Consider the following 21,559-nt stretch of genomic DNA (forward strand, 5'->3'; position numbering starts at 1 on the left):
GGGGGGGGAAGAAGATGTTAATTGAACTATGTGCTATGGTTTCTTTTTCAACCAATATTGTCTCAGACAAAAAATAAAAAGTTAGTATGTTGCTAAAATAAGGTCTCAGTGTTGCTCTCCAAGAAATATTCTATCACTCCTCAGAAAACTTACTTGGGGGTCAAGTGTCACGTGTTTTGTGACAGTAATGATTATTAAAGCTTGCATACAATTTCAGTATTATGAATTGAAACACATTCCAATATCCCAATTTGTAGACAACCTTAAAAATAAGAAAAAACTTTCTTAACACAACTGGCCTCTTATACTTGGAATACAGACTGTATAACATAATAGGGACTAAAATCTAGTAGTTTGTCCCCAGATGCACATGCTTCTGAGATCTTAATTTAAAAAAAACAAAAAACCACAACTGAGGATCAACAAAACAGAAATCAGGAAGATCTAAGTCATAAATGTATGCCCTACAGAATGAGTTAGCTCTACATTTGCCAAGCCAGAAAAAAGTCACGTAAAGAGAACAGTCGAGGTTTCTGTCCTTAATGTGCTCCCTTATAATTACTGGTTAACTGACTGGTAAGAATACAACTTAGTAAAGACTAAATCACACAAACTAACATTCAATACTAAAAAGTTTAACAATAGCAACTGGGGATTTTTTCCACTTTGTAAAAAGCACAGAATCCAATCTTGCTGATGTAAGAACATCAAAAGGGAAATGTCACATAACCGCAAATAAACCAACCAAGATTTTACTGATGTACTAAAAGCTTTAATCTGTGAATAAATTAACAGGGCATTTAAAGTGTTTATAAGTAAGATTATTTTTTTTTCCCTTCAAGTAACTGTCACTATTTAAGTAATTCAATTAGACAGATTTACTGCTGAAATGAATCATGGAAACATTTAAATTCTTGTTTTGCATTTTCTTTCTCTTGCATTTCTCCAGGACAACAAAACGTACTATGCCCAGAAATAAAATGCAGTATTCAAAGAATTTTTCTTACCTGATCTCGGTTGTTTATGTGGGAATATGGCAACTCTCCTGTCATTAGTTCATATAATACTATTCCATAGGAGTAGACATCTGACTGAAAACTAAACGGGTTACTGTCCTGCATCCGTATCACTTCTGGTGCCTGTAGTAGGAGGAAAAAAGAAACAAATTGTGAGCAGTATTAATAGAACTTCAAGATGGAAAGACAAGAGAAGGGGAGAATATCTGGGAAGCAGAGAGAGCAAGCTCAACCAAAAATCGGTGACCAAAGGACACCTCAAAACTTTTCATGAGTTTTTCATAAGGCTCTAGAAAAGTTCAGGCAGTGCTACTCTACATGTTATTAAAAAATTCAATACAGTTGAAGAAGTTTACAGAGTAAATAAAAAAGCAATGCTTTAATTCAATGAGAATTACCATAAGAAATATTATTATAATTTGTAATATTTATTGACTTTTCTTATATCTTACATACAACTGAGTCTGAGTCTCTCAGTGTCAGTTCTTAAACAGGTATCAATGTTAAAGGGAAAAAATAGGAAATTTTAATACAGATTTAATCTCTTGTAAAATTGATACCAAAACTTTTACAGGAAATATGAAAGCCAAATATGAAATAGCATATATTGAACATCAGGGAAGAAATGCAAGAGCATTCTCCCATCTTTGCAAAACAAAGCAAAATTATGAAGCTAAAGAACTTAAATAAACAATGTTGAATGATTTAATAAAACAAGTTATAAAGCATCAAAATATCTTCTCTGTTGACTAAGATTTTTTTCCCCTAAAGTCCTTCAGAACTACTGAGCAAAGTACTAGTTAAAGTACAACAGCAAAAACCCAGTGAAAGATTATATCAACTTTCAAGGAAACAGAATCAACCTCCCCTTCTATGTAATGACAACTCAGCAAAGATGGTCTATAAATGATTAAAATGAAAAAAAAACCCTGCAAAGAGCAAAAATGCACAGGTTTTTTCCCCAAGATCTGTATCATGTATCAAGCATACCATTAGGTACGTTAGATTTAAATCCTATTATGAAAAGCAGTAAAAACCATTGGCTTTTTGTAAATTTTTTTTCCAAGAAAAAACTGTTTCTGCTTTTGTAACTTTGTTTCAGGCGATTTGTGTATTCTATGAGTCACAAACAAATCTTGGTCAAGTATACTGATGTTCTCAATGAACACTTCCCTACTTTTTCTCTAAATACAAGTATTTAAGTAACAATGAAGGCTGCAAGCCTAGTAATAAAGAATAATTTTTTAAAAGGAAAATCTGTTTCAAACAACACTTGCAGCTCATTCAGTGCTAAATACTGAAAGACTTAAAATGTACTAATACAGAGTGTTCAGCAAGTCATTTTTATTTGGTTACACTTCCCTGAAGTACATGTCCCAAATGTTGCTGCAATGCCCTATCCTGAGAGCTAGAAAATATTGCTGATCAGTCTTCGTGCTGAATTTAAGTGAAACTTCAACAAAATATGAGAGTGCTAAATAAGACATTCTTGCATCATTTTAATGATGCTTTTTAACCTGGACTGTTCCACTTTTTCCATTTACTTTATTGAAGTCCCACATTTGAAAAGTTACTAAATAGATTTTCTCCAGGTGTTTTTTGGGAAGGAACTTTGTGGAACTGCCTTTTAAGTTGCAGCAAAAGTTAAACATAAAGGCAATTGGGAATGTCCTCTCAGACAAGGACTCTGTAGTACTCCTTGCAAAAGAAACTCCATAAACTTTCCAGTAGAAGGAGAACTTCTGTACCTAAACTGCCATTCATCTGCAACAGTTCTGAGCTGCCCCCAAGCCTACAGCAACTCCTTGGTGCGGGATCAGGAGGAGCAGTGGGCCACACAGCAGTATCTTGATACATATGAAACATCCTACCACAGTAAAGATGAATCGTGCTCATTCCCACAGTCCAGGAAGACTTCCTATCCTTTCCCCCATTCCCTGCCAGCGCTGCCAAATGTGCCAACAGCCAAGTGGGTGTGAGAAGAGATGTTGCCAAGTCCCGAGCAGGGGAAGAGGGCACAGCGAAGAACATAAAGACAGGGTCTCACTGGTCCCACAAAGCCACCACTAAGCAGCTTAAAGCCTGCTCTCCAGCGAGACAAGCCAATTTGGGAAAAGGCAGGACTACAGCAGGAGAAAGGCTCTCCTCTCCCCTTGGAATAGCTCCTTGCAGATAGCCCTGTCTCTGCCCTCAGTATTGAAAATAACTTAAAAAATCAAAAGTAGAATCCCTAGGGGAATGGCGTCTACACTGGACAATTAAGCACTCCAGCACCTCATTCTCCAATTTTAACTTGTCCTACAACTGAAATAAAAGTCTGCAAAGTACTGACAGTGTATGTTGATTCATTTAGATTTAAAAGTTTAAAAATAGTGTTCAACTGACAAAACATATTAACAGAAAGACAGACAGCTATTTAAAAGCAGTGAAATGTTTTGCTCACCATCCACAAGATTGAACCAGTAGGTTGTTCCACCTGTTGAGATCCACTCCACCTGGATTTTACAGTTGCCAGACCAAAGTCTCCTATTTTCACTGTGAGGCCTTCATGAAGAAATATATCTAAACATTTGTTAAAGAAATGCTGTAGAAAACCTGAGTAAACAACTCTGAATTTTCTGACATGATTACAAAGTGTCTGGTTAGGTTATCACAAATGGAAGCCAACTATCCAAGAATATTGCTGATTATATTTTTAAACCTGCCACAAACCTCTAACTTAAACCTTTTAAACCTCTATCTTAAACAGAGGAAAAGTAATTTTATGGCATCCATGTTTACAGAGTTAACATTTTAAGATTAAACAAGACCAGATGTTTCAGCATTATTTGTACATTTATCTTCATGGTGAATTAGGATAGAAATCAACTGTGTTAATTAACATCACTGACTGCGGGTACTTAAAATAACTGGTGTTGAGACACATAGAGAAATAACACAAGTCATCACAACTCAAAAAAGAAAAAACAATTACAAGTAGAAACAAATATCAAAATAAGTATCTATTTACATAAAGCTCTCTGACAGATCTCCTGAGATTTAACTATGATTATTTCAACTGGAAATACACACGTCTACCATTTGTAATCTACCTACTTAATAGATTTATCTGTTAAGATTGATAGCACCTTCTTTGTTGGGGTTATTTTAAGAAGATACAATTTTACAGTTTCATTTAAGAATGTTCAAAAAGATGATTCAGAAACATGACAAGATTCCTAGTTCTCACTGCTGTGTCAGAAGAGTTAATTTATTTCACTAAAATAGTCATCGCTATCAGGAATCACAAACTCCTGACCTATATACCAAAATGATTATTTTTCTGGCTTAACTGAAAATGGGAATCCCCTTGCATTATGGAACTACTGCATTTGGCGTATTTTTTTATGATGACATTTGCAAAACAGTTTGTTTATATTTTATGAAAGGAAGTTACAATTTATGGTGCTAGCTCAGTGGATGCCCTTCTTGGCAATTTCGAAGCTGGCATTTTCAAAGGCAAAAGACATCAGTCACAACATTCTTATTCAATATGCATGAATCAATTTATATTTTTGCAAGAAATATAGTGGTAAAAGGCTGCCTTTTGTTGAGTTTAAAGCAAGAGTTTTGGCTTCATTTCTGCCAGTCACGTGAAGGCGTTTTAGATTTATTAAAAATGTATGGAAAACAGTAACAAAACCTGTATGTGCACACATATATCAGCACACACATACACGCATCTCTCCCATCAAGTGTGAAGCTTCTCTCCAACACAGTGTTTGGATAACTGAGAATTCCATAAACACCCTTTTAAGTAAAGTAAGACGCTTTTGGAGCACAACCATTGCACATCTTTTTCACCTTTATCGCAACAGTTTGGTAAGCAAGTGCATCTATTCTATCATAGTCCTTGCTAAAAAGTAACTTCCTCCTCATCAATAGGATTTACTCAGTAGTACTTATATACATTTGAAACAGCTACTGCAACCCCCCAAAAAGCTCCATATTAGCAAAAAATTACTCTCACATTGGAGGAAATATGATTAAGTTAGGAAAGGATACTATTCGACTTCATATCTCTGTGGATGATATTCTTTGCATGTAAATAGCTGAGAAAGAAAAAGCAGAAAGTGCCATTATGGATGCTGTTCACACAAAGTTAGCCTGTCCATTTACTGACAGAGCTGTGACACTTTTATTACATACTCAACCATTTCACATATCTCTTGCTTTAGTCAATTTACAGGATGCATCTACTTTGGGAAAAGAGAAATGTAAACAAGCACTAGCTGATAACTACCGCTTTACGCATTACAGAAAGTGGAAGCAGTGCAGTAAATACATCTCGGGAACAGAAAGAGCGGCATCATTGCTATGTAACTATATAATCCCCTAAAAAACTGGGTTCTGTCCCCATATGCATGAAATTTGTATGCTATGCTAAGGTTTACTTTTTACAAACTGCTTTAATTTGCAATCACAATAAACACCCCTGTTTTCTGTGTGTCTGACTAGAAACTTGGGTCCTGATCTACAAAACGGATGAACACTGACAGTGTCAGCCAATGTCAGCATCTCCTGACATAACATGTCATAACATATCAATGTGTTCTGAAAGAGTAGTGAGGGTCACTCAGCCATCTGGAGAATGCTTCCAAAATATATCTCTGTGAGAGTCCTGTATCTGTAGAACAGGAACAGCCACCTCCCCCTCACCTCACAGAAGTACCACAAGTATAAATTAGTGTTTGCCAAACACTGCAATGTCATAGTAACACAGAGAAGGAAAAAAAAAGCTAATTCTATGTTTAGAATAGGATCTTATCTAGTGCATTACAGTAAGACATCAAGCTACAAAGAAAGATAAAATACAGAAAAGCTGACAAGTGACTAACAGTCTAACATGAACTAAGGCAAGAATCCATGGAGGAAAAAGTACTAAATGAAAGCAAGTATGCATACAACAGTGCTGAATCAAGGCTGCACAAAATCTTTACTTGGCATACCACTTGACCCATTACTATTTTAGCAGAGTAACTCCACGTGTTTAGGGTCTGGGGAAGAGAAGGGAAACACCATTCCAAGAACAAAATAGCCATCATTGTTTATCCTACTCACTCCATTCCCTGTGCTGTCTGCCGAGCAATATCAATGAGCTGGAACATTTGGAACTTGGTCTCTTGAACATGCAGGTGTTTATACAGGCTGCTTCCTTCACACCACTGTGTAACAATGGCCAGATTATCTTTAGTCATGTAGCCCATAAAGAGCAAAATATTAACATGCCGAGTCTTCCTAACAAAAAACAGCAGAAAGAGATATTAGCATCTTTATGAAAAACATTTTCAAATTCTTTTAAAAATGCATTCCCGACTGGAGGAATATATTTCAGTTTTTGCATCCAAAACCATGAGTTTCCTGCAAAATTTTTGCTAGGTGGACATGTAAAGTTTGTTTTTAAAAATCATATATCACAGTTGCCAATTCATAATTTTTAAATAAAACTGATTATCTTCTGCTTTTTAGTTAAAACATTTCATTTTAGTCCAAGGAAGTTATTTAAAATTAACCTTTACAAAAAAGAGGTCATGAAAATTCAAGGGTTTTGAAATTAGTAACCAACATTCACGCTTGCAAAGTGGTATTAGAAAAAGTTATTGGAATAACAACAGTCACCCTGAAAGCTGCGAAAAAGTGTCAACTTTAGATAGAGGACTGAATCCCAATAGGAAACTAAAGGGTCATTATAAACTGTGAAGGAATTACAGATGAGAAGATAGTTCTTATGTACTTTAACTGGTTCAGTTTCAGGATTAACAGCACAGTTAATTGGACACTGCAAAGCAGAAAACAGCTATGTAGATCAGAGTATACATTAAAAGAAAAAAAAAGGGGAATTATGCTGCAATTTTAAGAGATACAGTTCAAGTATTCCATCCAGTGATGAGAATTATGGCAGAATTTATTAATCCTCACCTTTTACTGCATGACAAATGTGACCTGAACAATTATGGATGTTAGTATTAATTATTTGAAAAGACAACTTTCAGAAACAGTGAAGAATCACTGAAATACTCCAAATTATGACTGCTGTCTCACAGTCCCACAACTATATTCATAATTATCATTATATGCTCTCTTTTTTATTCTTCTCTGGAGATCTGCTTTTTGTACCTATCAAACATAAAATATGGGGCAAGATGGCTTAAAGGAGGAGTAATAGTCAAATACAGTGCCTTAGAATAACAGAATTCAGCAATGAACCTACCAACTCACCTTAATACAGCCACTTCATTTCTGAAAGCCTGAAACTGTTCTGGTGTTGGATCTACAACCTTTAGTATCTTCACTGCTACATCCCCTGAAAATACATTTACCATAGAAGTTACTAAAAATACAGCTTTCCCCCCCCCCAAAGTAACATTAATATACAGTATAGTTACAATTGTTAATGTGTGGATAGGACACCTCTACTAATTTGTACATAGGTCAAGATTTTCCTGCAGACATATAAATTTCCATAAAAACAAGCAATTAACCTGAATTTCAGTCTAATGGAAAAAGTCATTAACTGTTCACATGCTTCCCTTCTACTTTTTAACAGCTATGGCTGGCTAGAACTACACATATGCTTTCTGCAGGATATGAAGCTACTAAAAATCTCAAATAGTTGTTGAAAAGGAAGATATTCTAGTGTAAGTGCATTCCTAGCACACTATTTCAAGCACAGTCACATCAGTCTCTCTGCTTCCAAACAGTATCCAAAGTTTCTGTTTTCTATCCAGCTTTAGCCCACATATATATATTTGTATTTTTATATAGTTAAATTTATATACTAAAGTTTTTATATCTACAAAAACTATCTATATGTATATACACACACATCTTTTTTAATCTAAACTTTATTTTAAAAAAACTTTCTAGATTTAAATACTGCTAATTTCAGAAATGGTAGGAATAAATCTTCTATCCAGGAACAGCAGAAAAATCATGAATGATATAACTAATTTTAGTATTTCACTAACAAATCTGGGGAATATCTTACTGTTCTTTAAGCTGATATATTATAAAATTTTAATTAATATTTTCGTTTGACTTGCTTTCAGAATCAGCACTTGCTTTAAATTTCAGTATCTGTTAAAGGGTAATACAGAGAGGAATATATGATGATTCAGTGCTATCTGTTTGGAGACTGTTTCCAGAGAATGAAGTTGTAAAAACTTCTACAGAGCGTACATCCAGAAAACAGTAGAATGGAACTGATTCAAAAAAGGTACAATAGTGGAAAGAAGCCGACTGTTCTACCAACAGTGAAAGCACTAACAGCAAGACCCACCAATTCCTCAGTGAAAGAAGTAAGCATCGCATTCATTTTTAACTACAGATGGACAGCATTTCAGAATTCAAGAGGGGGATAAACTTGCCTTGACTGTCACAGGAAGATAAAAGCAGCTTATCAAAGCTGGAACTTCAGTGTTAGTCCACATAGAGTACAAAGATTTGAGAGGTGCTATACTCACAAACTAGGATTATCCCATACCTCAAAGACTGCTGCCACTTAAGCATTACAGAATCATCACCTACATTAAAAAAATCTCCCTAGACAGATTCCCCTGCTACCACAAGTAGTTTTCTTCTTCTTAATATGGTCTCTTCCCAAAGATATATGCGAAGAATATCTTAGCACATCTCTAGAATATAATGATCAACTGAATATATCAGGAATACTGACCGCTGAATTAAAAAAAAATATTGCCAAAGTATGAGAAGGATATGCAAACTGATACTAGAAAGTTTCAGAGTACCCTGAGTGAACTGCAGTATCTTCCACTGTAGTTACAAGTTGCTTAATTTGCTGTATAATTTGAAGTCAGAAAGATGCACAAATACCAAACACGTTATTATACATTTATATCTTCTTCCTTCAACTTCAGTAAATGCAATATACTTCCTATTTCATCCTCTAGCACTTTCATAAAGAGAACCATCTCGCACTGGCAATACACATTATCTTTTGTAGCTTACAGATCTCTCCACTTACAGAGCAAACCAGGAGAATGTAACTGATAGACTGCACATTCATATGGCTATCAAAAGCACAGGCTCTGAAGTAGCCAGTTCCTACTGCAACTCCTGCTGATGTACTCTGCAAGGAGAATAGGTGCTCTACCAATACTTGAAGTATATTGCTGTGTGTTATGCCCAGACAAGGCAAGGATGCAGCATCCCCTGATTACAGGCCAAATGTTTTCAGATTGTTTTTCAATACATTCTCCATTATGATCCTTATTCCACGGATGAAGACACGTTTTTAACCTTACACTGTTCTTACTGAATCAGGTGCCACACTTTTTTTAGGCTTGATGGCACTTCCCAAGCAGTTTTCTCTACAGAAACAAATACACAATAACACTTGTTTTGTTTATCAGCAATCTGAAGACAAATCAGCTTCCACCACCCCCCAACCACCAAAACCCTAGAACTGATTACCAGGGCCAAAGGGGAAATGTGAGTGTTTATGATAGGTAGTCTTCCAACCCATTTAAACTGCCTTGGTTCTCTTTCCGCCTTTTAAATTTAGAAGCATGCTACAGGACACTACAGGATCCAAATGGGGTCTGTAACAGAAGTGGTGCAAATACGAAAATTAGTACTTAACCATCAGAACAATCTGGAAAAATACGGAAGTGCAAGATACCTGTTCAATGAGACACGCACTCCTCAGAGCAAGACTGTCCTTGACACTTCATTTTTATTTTGGAAGACTAAGGCAGGGAAGATTATTGGAAATCTAATATGGTTTGCATATAGTGGTAGACAATCTTCCACAGGTGCTCTCCAAATGTTCATCGCAAACAGCCCTTTACAGTTGAGCATGTTAAGAAACCCGTCTACCTTAATTTCTACTTAAGCTTGCAGCAATCTGACCACTTCAATTAATTTCATTTAGCTTCACCAAGGCATTTTTATTGCTGTATTTATACTATTAGAATAGGTTACTACAAAAAAAGTCTGCAGTTTCACTCATTTGCACAATGAACTCCCAGTTTCTTCAATTCTAAACAGAAAAGACTTGCAAGAAATATAAACCTTGAAATCTTTTAAGACCACACCATAAATGATAGTTACAAAAAAAAAAAATTGGTAATTTAACTTCAACTTTCCTGAGAAATCAGGAAAACTATAAACAGTTACAAGTAAGATATTGAATCTTATCTATACTGAGTTAGGAGACAGCTATACAGCCATCTTGTGCACACAACTGAGGGGTCTTTTCAAATACATGGTTCCATGCATTTCCTTTTTAACACACCAAAGTTCTTGATACATGAAGAGTTGGAAATGTTTCAGTAAAACAAATATTTACAAGAAATCCTCATTTATGACCTTGTTCAGTAAAATCTTGTTTAACCTAGTTTTCTTCTTGACTTCTGCTTTCCGTTTCCCTTATATAATAAAATCAGTTTAACTGTTCAAGAATATTACTTTTAGCATAAGAGTAGGCCTTCCATTGATGTTGACAATATTTGGGCTTTAAGACATGCAAGTACTTATTCTTTAAAATTAGAGGGTGGAAGATAGGTTTCCATATTCATTTTGGTCATCTTATTTTATGTCAATAATGCTATTTAAATTAGGGCCTGGAGGCGTTTGTGCATATTTCTTTAAATCACAAGCATGAATTTGGAAACTAATTCTGTAGTTCTGCAGTGTGCCTCTTTTCAAAGTATTCTAGATAACTTTATATCATAAACTCTCACATCAACCATTTTTTTCCTTAGAAAAACTCCACAGTAAAAGCAATTTATGCTTATTTCCTTTCCCTGCCACCTTGAATATAACAATGCTAATTAAACCACAGCACTATTTAAAAACAGGCAAATATAATTTAACATCAGGCTGTGAAATTTCCCTGCTAATTCAATCCTGCTAAAGGAAAGAAAAATCTTTTCAGAAAACAAGCTGTGTAGAACATGGTAATAAAGAAAACTGCGTTGGCTCCAAAACAGTGAACGTGTAGATGGCAGTTGTAAGACACAGGTTTTGCTGTCTGTTCTTTGCCTTAATTTTCCTACTGCTAATATTAGGAAATTAGTATTTCTCAACTGGTACCTTTGATGATAGATAAGCAAACAGCACCATTAAAACAATTTTACCTTTTTCTGGATTGCTGTCCTACCATATCAACATTTTCAGAAGACAATAACACCTGTCAAGAACTTACCATGCCATTTGCCTTTGTAAACTGTTCCAAAGGAACCTGACCCTATTCTGGTAGAAAGCATGACTTCGCTTGCTTCTATTTCCCAGTAATAACTGGAATCTCTTTGTCCACGAGGCCTCTGGAACAAAAATTGACACAGCTTTTACTCTAAGTATTTAATCAAACATGTTATACACACACCAAAAATGAAACAACTTCCTTCATACAAGTTTAAGATGCATTGAAACCATGAGGGTTTTGTCCTGCAGTTTGGACTTCTGTTTTTCTCCTCAATTTGGGAGGGGTGGTGGATTTATTTACCAAAAAAACCCAAACCAAAACCAAATCAAACCACCCCAAACCAAAACATTTTCTTGGATGGTTTGAATTGCTCAAGAATCTATCATTAGCATAAGCACTAGAATCCTGATCTTAGATCTTAAGATGTTTTATAATCAACTATTTAAAGACTTAGGAAATACTGACTCATTCAGAATTACAATACTAACATTCAGGAACTCATTTACATATTGAAAAGGAATAAACCAAAAACATGAGAGCAGAATTTTCAAACATCTAAGAGATTAACAACTGTGAGTCCCGCTAAGCAACTGTACTTTAATTTTTAAATCTTATAAGCCTTCACAAAATCTGAGATACTATTCCTTATTATTTTAACTTTTCTTTCTTTCACCCCACCGCTAAGTTTAAATCAAGTCTTTGAGGAAACACTTGCATTTTGTTAAATCTATTTTTCCCTGAGACACTTAACTAACTTTACTATGAAAATGATGGCATTATCAATATCCACTTTCTATGGAAGCTACAGGTCAAATAGTGATAATAACTTTAAATGTATTTTAAAAAGAGTAAAAAAGGTGCAGCCCCTAAAGATTTAGAAAGGTAATCCTTGAATCTGTACTGAATAATTTCACAATACTGTCTGAAATGAATTTTCAATCCAGAACACTTTGATCTGGGTATTTATAATGCAAGGCAATAGTGTCATCTTTCCCAAGGTAGTTAAAATTATATTGCTATTACATACACACAGTGCAGAACCATCCAAGATTACCAGCAGCTTTTATTGCCTTTTAAGTACAGAAATTTATCCCAACACATCACCACTCCCAGCCTAGTTTAACATATTAAATAAAAATTAAAATATTACCACACTTACAATTTTGTTTTTTTCTTGTGTATTAGATCCAGGGGCTCGCTCTCTTTGGGATGGGACTGGGGTTTTGGGCTGAGACCAGCCAGTGGGGCTCATATTGTTAGGACTTCCGGAAAGAGCAGAGGGTGAGGCTTAAATATAAAAACAGAAGAAAAACTATTTATAAACGAGAAGATAAACACAAAATAATATTATAATTTTTTTTAAAAACCATACCTGATTCACTATGGCTTCGAATTGCATCCTAAAACAGAGAAGACAGATAATAAAGTTAATGAATGTATGAGAACATACAAAAGAACAAGCAGGAATAATGTTGAAATAGTTCCTGACATTTTTGGTCAAGTGCTATACAGTATTGACCAACACCCTCCAAAAGATGACAGCTTGGTTATTTTCTAGTTACAAGAATCCTATATGCTAAAAAACATGCAATTTGTGAATTCTTACAAAACATAAAAAATATTCAAAGCATATTAAAAGGTATTACTACCAAAAAAAAAGGAGGAGGGAAAATAAAAAAAAAAAAGAGACACAGAACAAGAAGAAACACCATAAATACTGTCTGCATTCCCACCAGTGGATTTTTGTACATGCTTGTATTTCAGATGTGAACATAGCTCCTGTGATGGTCCTGTACTCAAAGAGGTTTTGGGTTATAAGTAGGAAAACTTAAAAGCCCCTAAAATATTCCAAGTCAATACACATTTTGAAATAACTCTACCATACTATTTCAACCCAAAAAAGGCTATGTCTAGTGGCCTAATAAAAAAATCATCTGATTTTCAAAACATTTTCTCACAGATCAAAGTTTGGCAATATTTGAAAAGCATGTTCTTACACAGTTCACTAGTTGGTACAGTGCGACAACTCTCACCTCATGCCACAGGCACGTTACAACACAATTCTACAGCCATGCACAAGATAAACTAAGCTCTGACAAACATAACTTTACAACTTTTCTCACCTTCTATGTATTATCCCAAAGTACATACAGGAAAGGTAAAATATCCAGGTACTGTATAAGTACAAAGCAAGAACATGCACTACAGAATGTTAAATACTGTTGAAGTTAATAGAAGTCAATTCAAACTTTCTACCCAATTAGTAGAATAATAAATGTAAGATTTCATAGGAGGACAGAACAAGCCTACATTCAACCATACACTTTTCAAATTAACTGAATTATCCTTATTCATTTATGAAATACATAATTTTAGCTAGTTAGTTGCATTCTCCCAGGCTTGACTCTATATACAGTATTCTTGCAGAGTACCTATATGCCTGAGTGGATTAAAATCTGCATGAACTACCAATGAAGAACTATTGCAAGTTACTACTTCTGTCCATTTTGAGGACATCAAAAATCTTTAAGAACCTGAATTAATAACAAGGGATGGGTTTTGTACATCAGCATGAGAATGTAACTGCTTTCAAGTAAGCTGGCAAAGGACAACTAGTTTACAATTGTTCTCATACTTCAGTATATGCAATTTTTATTTAAGAAAAAAGTATTTTTGAACTTCCACCAATGTGAATATTTTCTTTTTGCTTATGAATCCTACAGCAAATGAACCAAAACCAGTGTTCTTAGAGTTGTTCTTACAACACAAATAACACCATACACAGAGCTGTAGTCTGTCAACCTTACTTTGATGTGAAATGAAAACAGTAGATTATGTTCTCAATCTAAGGGGTTCATAGTTATTCTCAGTTTTCAGGGGGGAAAAAAGCCACATAACATATGTGTTTCTGAAGGCTTTGCTTTAAGAACTGTGTGACTGAATGCATCTATAATCCAAGCCTATTCAATTCACACACAATTTCATAGTAGAATGGATTCATTCATCTAAACAAAGAATGAAGTTCTATCAATTTGCCTCTTCCTGTTAGCATCCTCAATATTTAAATATAAACATGCTATAAAGATTTTCATCAAATCAACTCGAGATTAAACATTTCATGTGGACACTGCCATGACTTACAAGTTATAGCAATCCTGTTAATCACAAGAAAACAAAAGGCACCAAGAAAATACCTACTCTTCCCCTCAAACAAAATCGTCTGCACCAGGAACTGGGAGAAGCATTCAGGCTGTTATTCTAGGCCAAAACGGTAAGAGATAAAAGAAAAGAACAGAGGAAGTATAAAAAAAAATTTTAAAAATTAAATGTTAGGATAAATGAAAGAAAAAGTAAATCTAATTTTTTTGATATATAATAATTAAGTGCAGTAGAACTTTTAAGTGAGTATTTCTGTTCAAACTCCAAACTTCACCAGTATCCATCCTTTGGTAAACCACTTTATTAAGGTGGTCTTTCTCATACTAGAGGGTCTCTACTAACCTTTCTTGTGTGTTGGGGTTTGTTTTTTTTTTTAAAGCCTTCTGCAAAAGCAGCTATTGCCTTTCAGACATGACAATTATTTTTATTCAGTCCCTATGATATTATGAAGAGACAGAATAGAAAGCATTTCTGCCTTTACTGTCATGCATAAAGGATAAAGAAAGCAATGTCTCCTTAAAGGCTCATCACACCACTAAATTTGATAATCCATATTCTTTTTCTGGAGTGCTTTATTAATTTTTGTGCCATAAAAGATGGTCATCCAGGCTTCTGAAGCAGTAAAAATAGTCTGTAATCTTAAGAAAAATGAAGAGAAAGGGAGGCCACCTTTCCCCGTAAAGCCCAGCTTACACAAAGCTTCTAACCAAAAAGGCTTCACAGGGCTGCAGTGCACTTTTCTTTGGTTCCACAGGTGCAGAGGACTTCACTAGCACATTTCAGAGTCCTCACATTCCACAGAAGTCTGTAAACTACTAGTTGACAGTGGAACTAAACTCAGTCATCAAAGGATTTTGCTTGGCCTGAAGAGTTTTTAAACTATTCCAGAGCAAAAACCCAACAAACTGCTTTTTCTTAAGTCCTACAGTTAAGCACTTTCCTTCTGCAAGCCTTTCTTGAACACAGCTCCCTCATTTTGTTAAGATTATCACAAAACAAAACCAAAAAACCCCCAAACACTTTAGCCTGACTTCAGAGAGTTGTCTCTCACTACTGTCAGTCTAAGGTAGGGAAAAAAAAAAATGTTGCTTGAAACCAAGTAAGAGCAGGAATATTCTCAGAGACAAATGGCTTTAGCACACAAGTGCAGAATTGCTGTTAATTCTGTACTGGTATAAAACAAAATATATTGTCATGAAGCTTTCACTTGAGTATCCCAACTTGGACAACTACATCCAGACCTACAGTACTCGTAGTCTGATTTAAAATAAACCAGCCTCCCAACAAACCCAGTTTAAGTTTGAAAGAACATTTTTCGACACGCCTAATAATTATTTCTTCAGCAAAACTAAGTTTCTTTTCAGACCTGTGAAACTTGATTGTTAAGCTCCCCACATCTTTACAGACACAAAAATCTACCTAGAACTTCAGTAAAGTTGATAAAGACTGCAACAATGAACTGTTACTTTTCTACACAAATGTATCACATATTTTTTCATCACTCAGCCAACTAAGGCAAACAGTAAGCAAATGACAGAAAGCAAAGAAGAAAAACAACCAGTGACCACTAGATAGCCAGTCACAATTTTAGTTTAAATTTATGCCATTCCCTCCCTACCAGGATTACCTCAATTATCCGGCTGTCTACAGGCATTGTAGTGCTAACCATATGGACATTTGGTGTGGATGTAGATCGCTGTCTTTGGGAAAGAGAGCCCTCAGAGGAAGAGTTTGATGTGTTGAATGTGAAGGCATGAGGTGTAGAATACCTATGCTGGGAACTGAGAAGGAAAGAGAGAGAAAGGGAAAGTTGTGGTTATTTTTTCCCCTCTAGCAACTGAAAAATACTGTTTATAACCTGTCCAAAAGCAATATACACAGAATTTCAACACAGAGAAAAAGTTGGGACTTACACACTAACTAAACTATTTGGTCAGCTGAATCATTCCCAATTTAACTTAGAAAATAAATTTAAAAACTTGAAGATCTTGTCAGCTCACTTACTTATCTAGTGTGTTTAATGTAAATCTGTTTCTGCCATTATAAATTTTGCCACAGTTTACCTCGATCCCCATCAAATCACATTTAATATACTGATAATATACTGGCTCTGCTGGATTAATTCAGGTCTGTGAAATTTAAACAAACTGTTCATTTCAAGCCTGTTAAATGCATATCTTAAGAGCTACTTTTACTGCTAAGTCCTGAATTCCTAAAGGTTTGCAAGACTGTTCAATGGTTCACACAGAACAGCCAGCAAGGAAGTCATGAAACTCAACACCAGTTAAAAAGAGGCCAACACTAAAATCCAGTTCAACAAAGAGTTATAAATCACAGCTAAGGTCACTCAATCCTTATTTATCCGAAATCACACAAGTATCTTAACTGAAAATAGCCAGCCTTCACAAAAAAACCTATCAAGTTAATGAGTTCAACAACACTGGAAATAAGAGTAAGATGGCAAAGAAAACAAATTCTTGATACAGTTCCCACTAAGTTAAATAAATACATAGAACCATTTGCAAGTCAGCTACATGCTCTGTGTCTCATCCTGAATAGGCCAAGACTTTTCAAAGGGATGTAGAAAAAACAAAAGATGGCCTGCCCTCTTCAGCCTCTAGAATTTCAAGGAAAAAAATACAGGCATAAATTAGAAGACAGGCCCCTTTGAAAGGAAAGCAATTTTTATTCTAGCATTTAAAACTACAGGAACATTCTCTTAAGTCTCAGAATTTTATTTAGGAGGAGTGTATTTTTCAGTTTCTACTGTTCCCTCTTTAAACTCTTATCTGTCATCATAACATTAGAAAGTTATTTTAGTTTATGTATGCGAGTCATGCAAAACAAGTCTCAAACCCTTGTATCTATACTACTGATCAGATAAAATAAACTAATGAAAATACCCAAGGGAGCCCTGAATTTTGTTAGGCAGAAAAACAAAGGTCTCCAAAAACCCTTTAATACCCTCCCTTAAAATCTTGACTAAAAATTAAAAATATAAAATCCCAAATCAACATTTTTCTTGAATCTAAGAACAAGAAAGTACACTACATGTTATCTATGATGAAGTGGTGTTGCCTTCTGGCATGTGTATCCCAACCTTCTATAAGATTGTTCTATATTTGAGGAATTGGGGGTGTTTTGGTTTTTTGTTTTGTTTTTAAACAACTGTATTTCCCAAAACAGAAATGACAGGAAATACTAGCTTACCTAACAGGTATCCGGGAGACAGACTCCCGCATCCGTCTCATTGTCAAGGGAGGTAGTGCAGGGACACCACTGTCACTGATATTTGAATTTGGGAACAATCTGAAATATCAACAAAAACAATTACAATTTCAACTGCTACACTACCTCCTGTACAATGCTCTTTAAAGCTGAAAATTTAAAGGGCTGTTTCTTCCCCGCATAATTAACTTCATGAACATGTTCTATCTCTAGATAATATTTTTCCTCTGTGTATGATATGACTGAAAATTAGATATTCAGACTCCCAGAGAAAATTTCCATGTGTTCTTTCTAAGCTTATGATAAAAATCTTTTTACATCAGACTTCACATTTTCCTGAAAGGATATTCAACACCAAATTTTTTAAATTCTGTTAAACACAGGTAGCACCAAATGGCACAAGTCAACCTACACTCTAAATGACTAGTCAGTGTAAGAATATGCATAACTGTATGATCAAGTTTAGTTACAAAAAATACAATCACTAAGTAGGACACATAAAATCAATTATAGGTTTTAACACTTTTGAATAAAGGGACGACTTCTAACATGATTTTCAATTTTTCTATTCAGTATTAAGAAAGTATTATCCTTCATCAGTTTTCTCACCATTCTATGCATTTTCAATAGGGTGTCCAAAAGCTGTGGTAGCTCTGAACATGCATGCTTCCAACAGCTAAAAAACAAGTGAACCACGACCTTTTTTTCTTCTAACAAAAGTGTTATGCAAGAGGAATTACTATTCCTCTGTTGAAACAGAGGGCATTAACTGCCTGGTCATTCAAGATCTTTGTTTTGCTTGTCCCAGAATATTAAAATTTACAGCAAGAACAAAATACATTTAATGTAAATGGCCTTCTTCACCTGGGAATAGACAATCATTGCTGGCTGTTTTATGAAATCAATACACAAGTTCCGTATGTTGATGAAAGTGACTACACTTCCCAACAATACAAATTTATCCCTATGGTAGAGATTAAAAAACACCTATTCCTGTCTGTCAGAGAATTACTGTTGCTATTAAAAAGGAACAGTCCTTACAAGAGTTGTCTGATATTGCTCCAGTCGACACACATGGTTGGAACTTTAGTGCTGCAGTGTTCGTGGAATTTATAACCACATGTCTGACACCGAAACCCATTGAGCAGGAACTTCTGGCAGATGTCACAGAAAGCAAGCTTTAGAAATGTCTTCCGAGCCTAGAAAACACATGAAATGATTAATCCAAGCTACTAGCTTCTCTTCATGAACATCTCCAGAGCTTGACGTAAATAAATACCATGTTAAAATGTTATCAGTGTCCCCAGAGTGCTACCAAACTTAAAACAACACTTGAGTGTTCTTGCATATATTTCCAGTTTGGTTGCAAACCTGGAAAACTTACAAATATTTAGGGCTTTGTTTACCTGATTATTTTAAAAAGTGTTCTGTCAAATTCAAAAGCACTATTTTGTGCTCAGCAAGGTTACAGAGTTGGATGAGCCAAGAATCGGGGGTTTTGTTTGTTTCTAGTATCACCAAGGAGGTGAAGGAAGATAAGGTTTTAAGAATCACCTCATTATTTTTTTCATTAATCAAAATGCTAGGTGTGTGTTTATGACTAACCAATATCCCTTGCATAAGAAATAAATTCCTTAGTAAGTAAAATAGTTTAAGAAAATTCTACTTTTTTAAATGGCATCTAAGTTTTTTAAAGCTTCTGAAATACAAAAAAAAAAGATAAGCTACTTTCAGTTTTTGTAAATCAATCCTAACCTTTGTAATGGATGGAAATGATAATGCTTTAGTTTTGCCACTTGGCACAATATATTTCTGGGACAAAACAACAAAAAGTCTAGAATATAGGAATAGAGTTCCTCCCCAGGGAGAACAAAATAATACAAGGTAAAACTGTTAGAGCTAGGCATTATCTCTGTGTTAAAAAAAAAAAAAAAAAAAAAAAAAAAAAAAAAAAAAAAAAAAAAAAAAAAAAAAAGAAAAAAAAAGAAAAAAGCAGCTCTAATTATTTGCTCTATACCAAGCAAATAATCCATTTTTAAGAAGGAATTACAAATCTAAAGTCTTTCATCCCCACAAACACACTCTGTCAAATTACAAAGCAGCATTAGCTCACAAAACAACATCATGACCTTGCAGAATTAACAGCACTCCTGTACAGGCAGTGTAATTAACAACAGTCCACTAAAGCTGCCAAATTTATTAAGCCTTTTTTGACTGATGAGCCAGAGACTGAAGACACAGGTTATCTCCTAGTTCTGGACTTTAAAGACATGGTATGTTAATATGACAGCATTGATAATTACTGAAATATATGTTTATATAAAATAAAAATGGCAATCATCAGATCTTTGAAGAATGTGTAATGTGAGCTTTTAAAGCCTCCTGACACTTAGGAATCACCAAAGGTAGGCAAAATTCTGGCATTTAATTGAAGATTGATATTTAGCCAATCTAATTTGTAGGAAGGAGGGGTGAAGAATCATATCACTGCTTCTGAAATCCCCGTTTTTAGAAAGCCGGAAGGGACATAGTGCCTAAAACACTCTTTGACTGAATATGTGGTTCAACTGATACAATTACATCAAAATACAGAAGAGGAAAAGCTTACAAAATTGTGTGTAGTGAGTGGAACATGATCAAGGAAGTCCACTTGAAGTTCCTCTCCAATCAAGGAGGCAGCATCTGTATTCCAATCCAAACGCACTTTTTTTCTGGAAGAAAGAAAATGAGGACAACAAATTACTTAGGAGATAAGAAGTCTGGCCTAATGAATGATCTATGTTTTGTGAGCTTTCTTGAGAAAACTGAAAACAAATACAAAAAAGCGTGGCTAATCTCTTACAGTGAGCTGTATTTCAGTGTCTTTCACTTAAAAAATTATAAGCAACTTTGAAAACACAGCAATTCACCTTCTTCTGTTTATTTTGTAACATGTGAGTCATTTATATATAAAGATTATTTAAAATAAGACACCTAGAAGCTGCAATAGAGTCAAAGAAATACCCTTAAAAACAAAACATAAGAAATTATGAATGGCAGACTTAGTGACATGAAAGCCGTATTATGTGCTTCAGCACTAAAGTTACTGGTGACCCCAAAATGGACTCAGTTACATAGATGTAAACCCACAAATGACTGCCTCATGATTGAGGCTTAAAAGAGCATTAAGCCCAAGCCTTACGAGGTGTGAAGTTAAATGTATTAACTCCATGAGATACCTTCACTCCCTCAGCTTGTAAAAGAATCATTTGGTATTTAATAGCAGCATCCCCGGTCCTACAAAAAAATAAGGAATATCTGAAGTGAGATTTAAATCTAAACATTGAAAAGTTGTAAAGGAACGTAGAGCCTTAAAACTGAGCACACAGAGGAGACGTTCATTTAAGTTGGCTAAGAACCACTAGCATGGAAGTTTACCAAGTACAAACGCAGAGGAGAAATGCACCTCAAATACGAAGGCATGTTGCATCATTTTATCTAGAGTATGACAAAAGCCTCTCTAAGAAGCTACAAGTACTTGAGTGTATCCCTCACTTTTGAGCATTTTTAATATTTAGCTTTAAAACAAAAATAAAATTTTTAATACCCAGGAAGCTGAAGGAGCTGCCCTAGAGGAGGGTAAAGAAAACAACATGGATGTATTCACAACCAAATTGTGCTTTTAAAAGAAATTAGCAAGAGAGAGGAAGAAAGCATCATTGCTGCTATTCTAAAACCAAGATTCTTACATCCTCTAGTTGAAAGTTTCACATATAAATTCCAGGCTCTTACCCTTTCGGTTCAGTAAGAAGTCGAAAAACTGCACAGCATTCTGGCTGCAGACCTCTTACTTTAAGTGCCTTCATAAGACAGTCATGCAAGGTCATCCCATTTCGCACGTTTACCTGTGACCAAAGGAAAAAAACTTAGTGAGTGATTCCAGAATTTCTTTAAGTTTGGGTTTTTGGGG

The 21,559-nt window shown here is 35.0% G+C and overlaps 1 protein-coding gene across 4 annotated transcripts in view; it reads right to left on the reverse strand.

Annotated features, from left to right (window-relative positions):
• Positions 1-21,559, reverse strand: part of RAF1 (Raf-1 proto-oncogene, serine/threonine kinase) — a 78,965-nt gene that overhangs the window by 3,231 nt on the left and 54,175 nt on the right. For 2 of the 4 annotated variants that reach the window (XM_026857257.1, XM_026857258.1), the window contains exons 4-16: positions 21,382-21,494; positions 20,219-20,321; positions 18,652-18,809; positions 17,593-17,691; positions 16,010-16,163; positions 12,596-12,623; positions 12,383-12,510; positions 11,224-11,341; positions 7,275-7,359; positions 6,117-6,293; positions 5,061-5,107; positions 3,460-3,578; positions 1,008-1,139 (exon numbers count right to left, since the gene is read on the reverse strand). In XM_026857257.1, the coding sequence (XP_026713058.1) occupies positions 1,008-1,139; positions 3,460-3,578; positions 5,061-5,107; positions 6,117-6,293; positions 7,275-7,359; positions 11,224-11,341; positions 12,383-12,510; positions 12,596-12,623; positions 16,010-16,163; positions 17,593-17,691; positions 18,652-18,809; positions 20,219-20,321; positions 21,382-21,494 (1,461 nt within the window). Of the gene's footprint in view, positions 1-1,007; positions 1,140-3,459; positions 3,579-5,060; positions 5,108-6,116; positions 6,294-7,274; positions 7,360-11,223; positions 11,342-12,382; positions 12,511-12,595; positions 12,624-14,421; positions 14,482-16,009; positions 16,164-17,592; positions 17,692-18,651; positions 18,810-20,218; positions 20,322-21,381; positions 21,495-21,559 lie in introns of all 4 variants that reach the window. The other 2 variants (XM_026857260.1, XM_026857259.1) reach the window with 2 other exon arrangements.

Source organism: Athene cunicularia (assembly GCF_003259725.1).
Source record: "Athene cunicularia isolate RWA chromosome 12 unlocalized genomic scaffold, athCun1 chr12_part1, whole genome shotgun sequence".
In the NCBI taxonomy this organism is placed as follows: domain Eukaryota; kingdom Metazoa; phylum Chordata; class Aves; order Strigiformes; family Strigidae; genus Athene; species Athene cunicularia.